Source organism: Protobothrops mucrosquamatus, unplaced genomic scaffold (assembly GCF_001527695.2).
Source record: "Protobothrops mucrosquamatus isolate PMUCROS unplaced genomic scaffold, P.Mucros_1.0 scaffold301, whole genome shotgun sequence".
NCBI lineage: Eukaryota > Metazoa > Chordata > Lepidosauria > Squamata > Viperidae > Protobothrops > Protobothrops mucrosquamatus.
The window spans coordinates 1,277,713-1,279,270 of NW_015386644.1; the positions used below are offsets into that span (position 1 = coordinate 1,277,713).

Sequence of the window (1,558 nt, forward strand, 5' to 3'; positions counted from 1 at the left end):
TTGTTTAACAATTAGGTTGTTAATTTGTTTATTATTGTGTTTAATTTTAATTTGTTTAAATTTATGTTAAAAGGGAGTTAAAGCGCGTTATGGACTTGGTTATTTAAATAGTTGGTTAATGTTAGTTAGATTATGATTATTATATTTGTAACCCTGTGTTCAGCTCTGGGAAGTGGGGGAGAGGGAGGGGGGGTTGGGGCGGGTATGGGGGTTTATATTGTAATTTTTATAAAACTTAATAAAATAAAATACAAATTAGGAATAATATCGATTATGTTCATTTTTCTTGAAACTATAAAGTGCAAATAGTTATGCAAATCATGTCTTGATCTTTTATCACATGGTAAAACAGATGGCATATGAAATAATATTAATGATGGTTATTCTTGTTGTTACTCTGACTTACTCTGCTTCTATCGTACTCCTTCCGGGAAGCAGCAAACAATTGAGCATTGGATATGGCAATACCACAGAAAGGAAGGTACATTTCCATTACCTAGCACACAGAAAAAGACAAGGCCATCAAATGTTTATTTTCTGAAATTATATGTGTATCCACAATCTCATTTTCACAAAAGATATATCAGAATAACAACTAGAGTCTGACATCAAACTTATTTACAGCTTTCTGCAGAGTGAAAATTAGAGTTCCTGGATTAAAGGATCCCCCCCCCAGACTCACTGCTACAAACCATGGAAGGAGAATCAGGCCCAGTTCTTTCTGTACCCAGTTTTGTAGACTGCAATTCAACTCTGCAGATGTTTTCTATAGGATGTTTCTTAATTATGCCAATGATTCACCAGGACAAGATTGCAATGGTAAGAATTTTCCTCCTAAAATGCACAATCGTAGGCTAGGCCTCCCAGATCTCAGGAAAAAGGGGGAAAAAAACCTCTGGCAAGAGAGCCAGTTTGTGTAATGTTTAAGGTCCTGGCCTAGAAACCAGGAGACAGTGAACTCTATCCCATCAGATTATTGTTGTAGGGGAAATAAGAGGAGGGAGAAATACAAGGTATGATTTCTTCCTTGGTTTATATATTGTAATAAAAAGGCAGGTTAAAACATTATGATAATAACAATAACCCCCAGTGAAGCACTACCTTGACGTGGTTGTGGGCCTTGCATGTTCTGAGGAAGATGAGAACTATGTCAGAGGTTCAACCATCATGGACAGGTCATATCAAAGGAGCCAGACAAAGAGTGTCTCTCCCATTAACAATATGGTGAGACATGGTATAGAAATTTATACCATGGGTCCACAAGAACCATGCTAGGTGTAGGAGTTCCTAGACATCTGGTGACAAGTGGGCTACAAGACTCATGAATGTTAGCTGAGCAACCAGGGCTAGCAGATGTAGGACTACTGGGAAAAAGTTGCTTACTCACCACAATTATACAATGACTGAAAACAAAAAAATTATGATTTGCTATTATAAATCAAGTCCAATGAGAAGCTGATATCTGGAAAGAATAAACCAGTTCTTGAAAGAACAACATTCAGATTCTGAAGTAACACAACAGATCTACATCAGTTTATTCCATGAAATAAAGTATTCA

General features: G+C 36.6%; 1 protein-coding gene across 1 annotated transcript in view; it reads right to left on the reverse strand.

The window, feature by feature from the left end:
• Positions 1-493, reverse strand: part of PDE11A (phosphodiesterase 11A) — a 100,466-nt gene extending 99,973 nt beyond the window's left edge. Inside the window, exon 1 of the mRNA XM_015814979.1 lies at positions 407-493. Within this exon, the coding sequence (XP_015670465.1) occupies positions 407-493 (87 nt within the window). The remainder of the gene's footprint in view (positions 1-406) is intronic.
• Between the last annotated feature and the right edge of the window lie 1,065 nt (positions 494-1,558).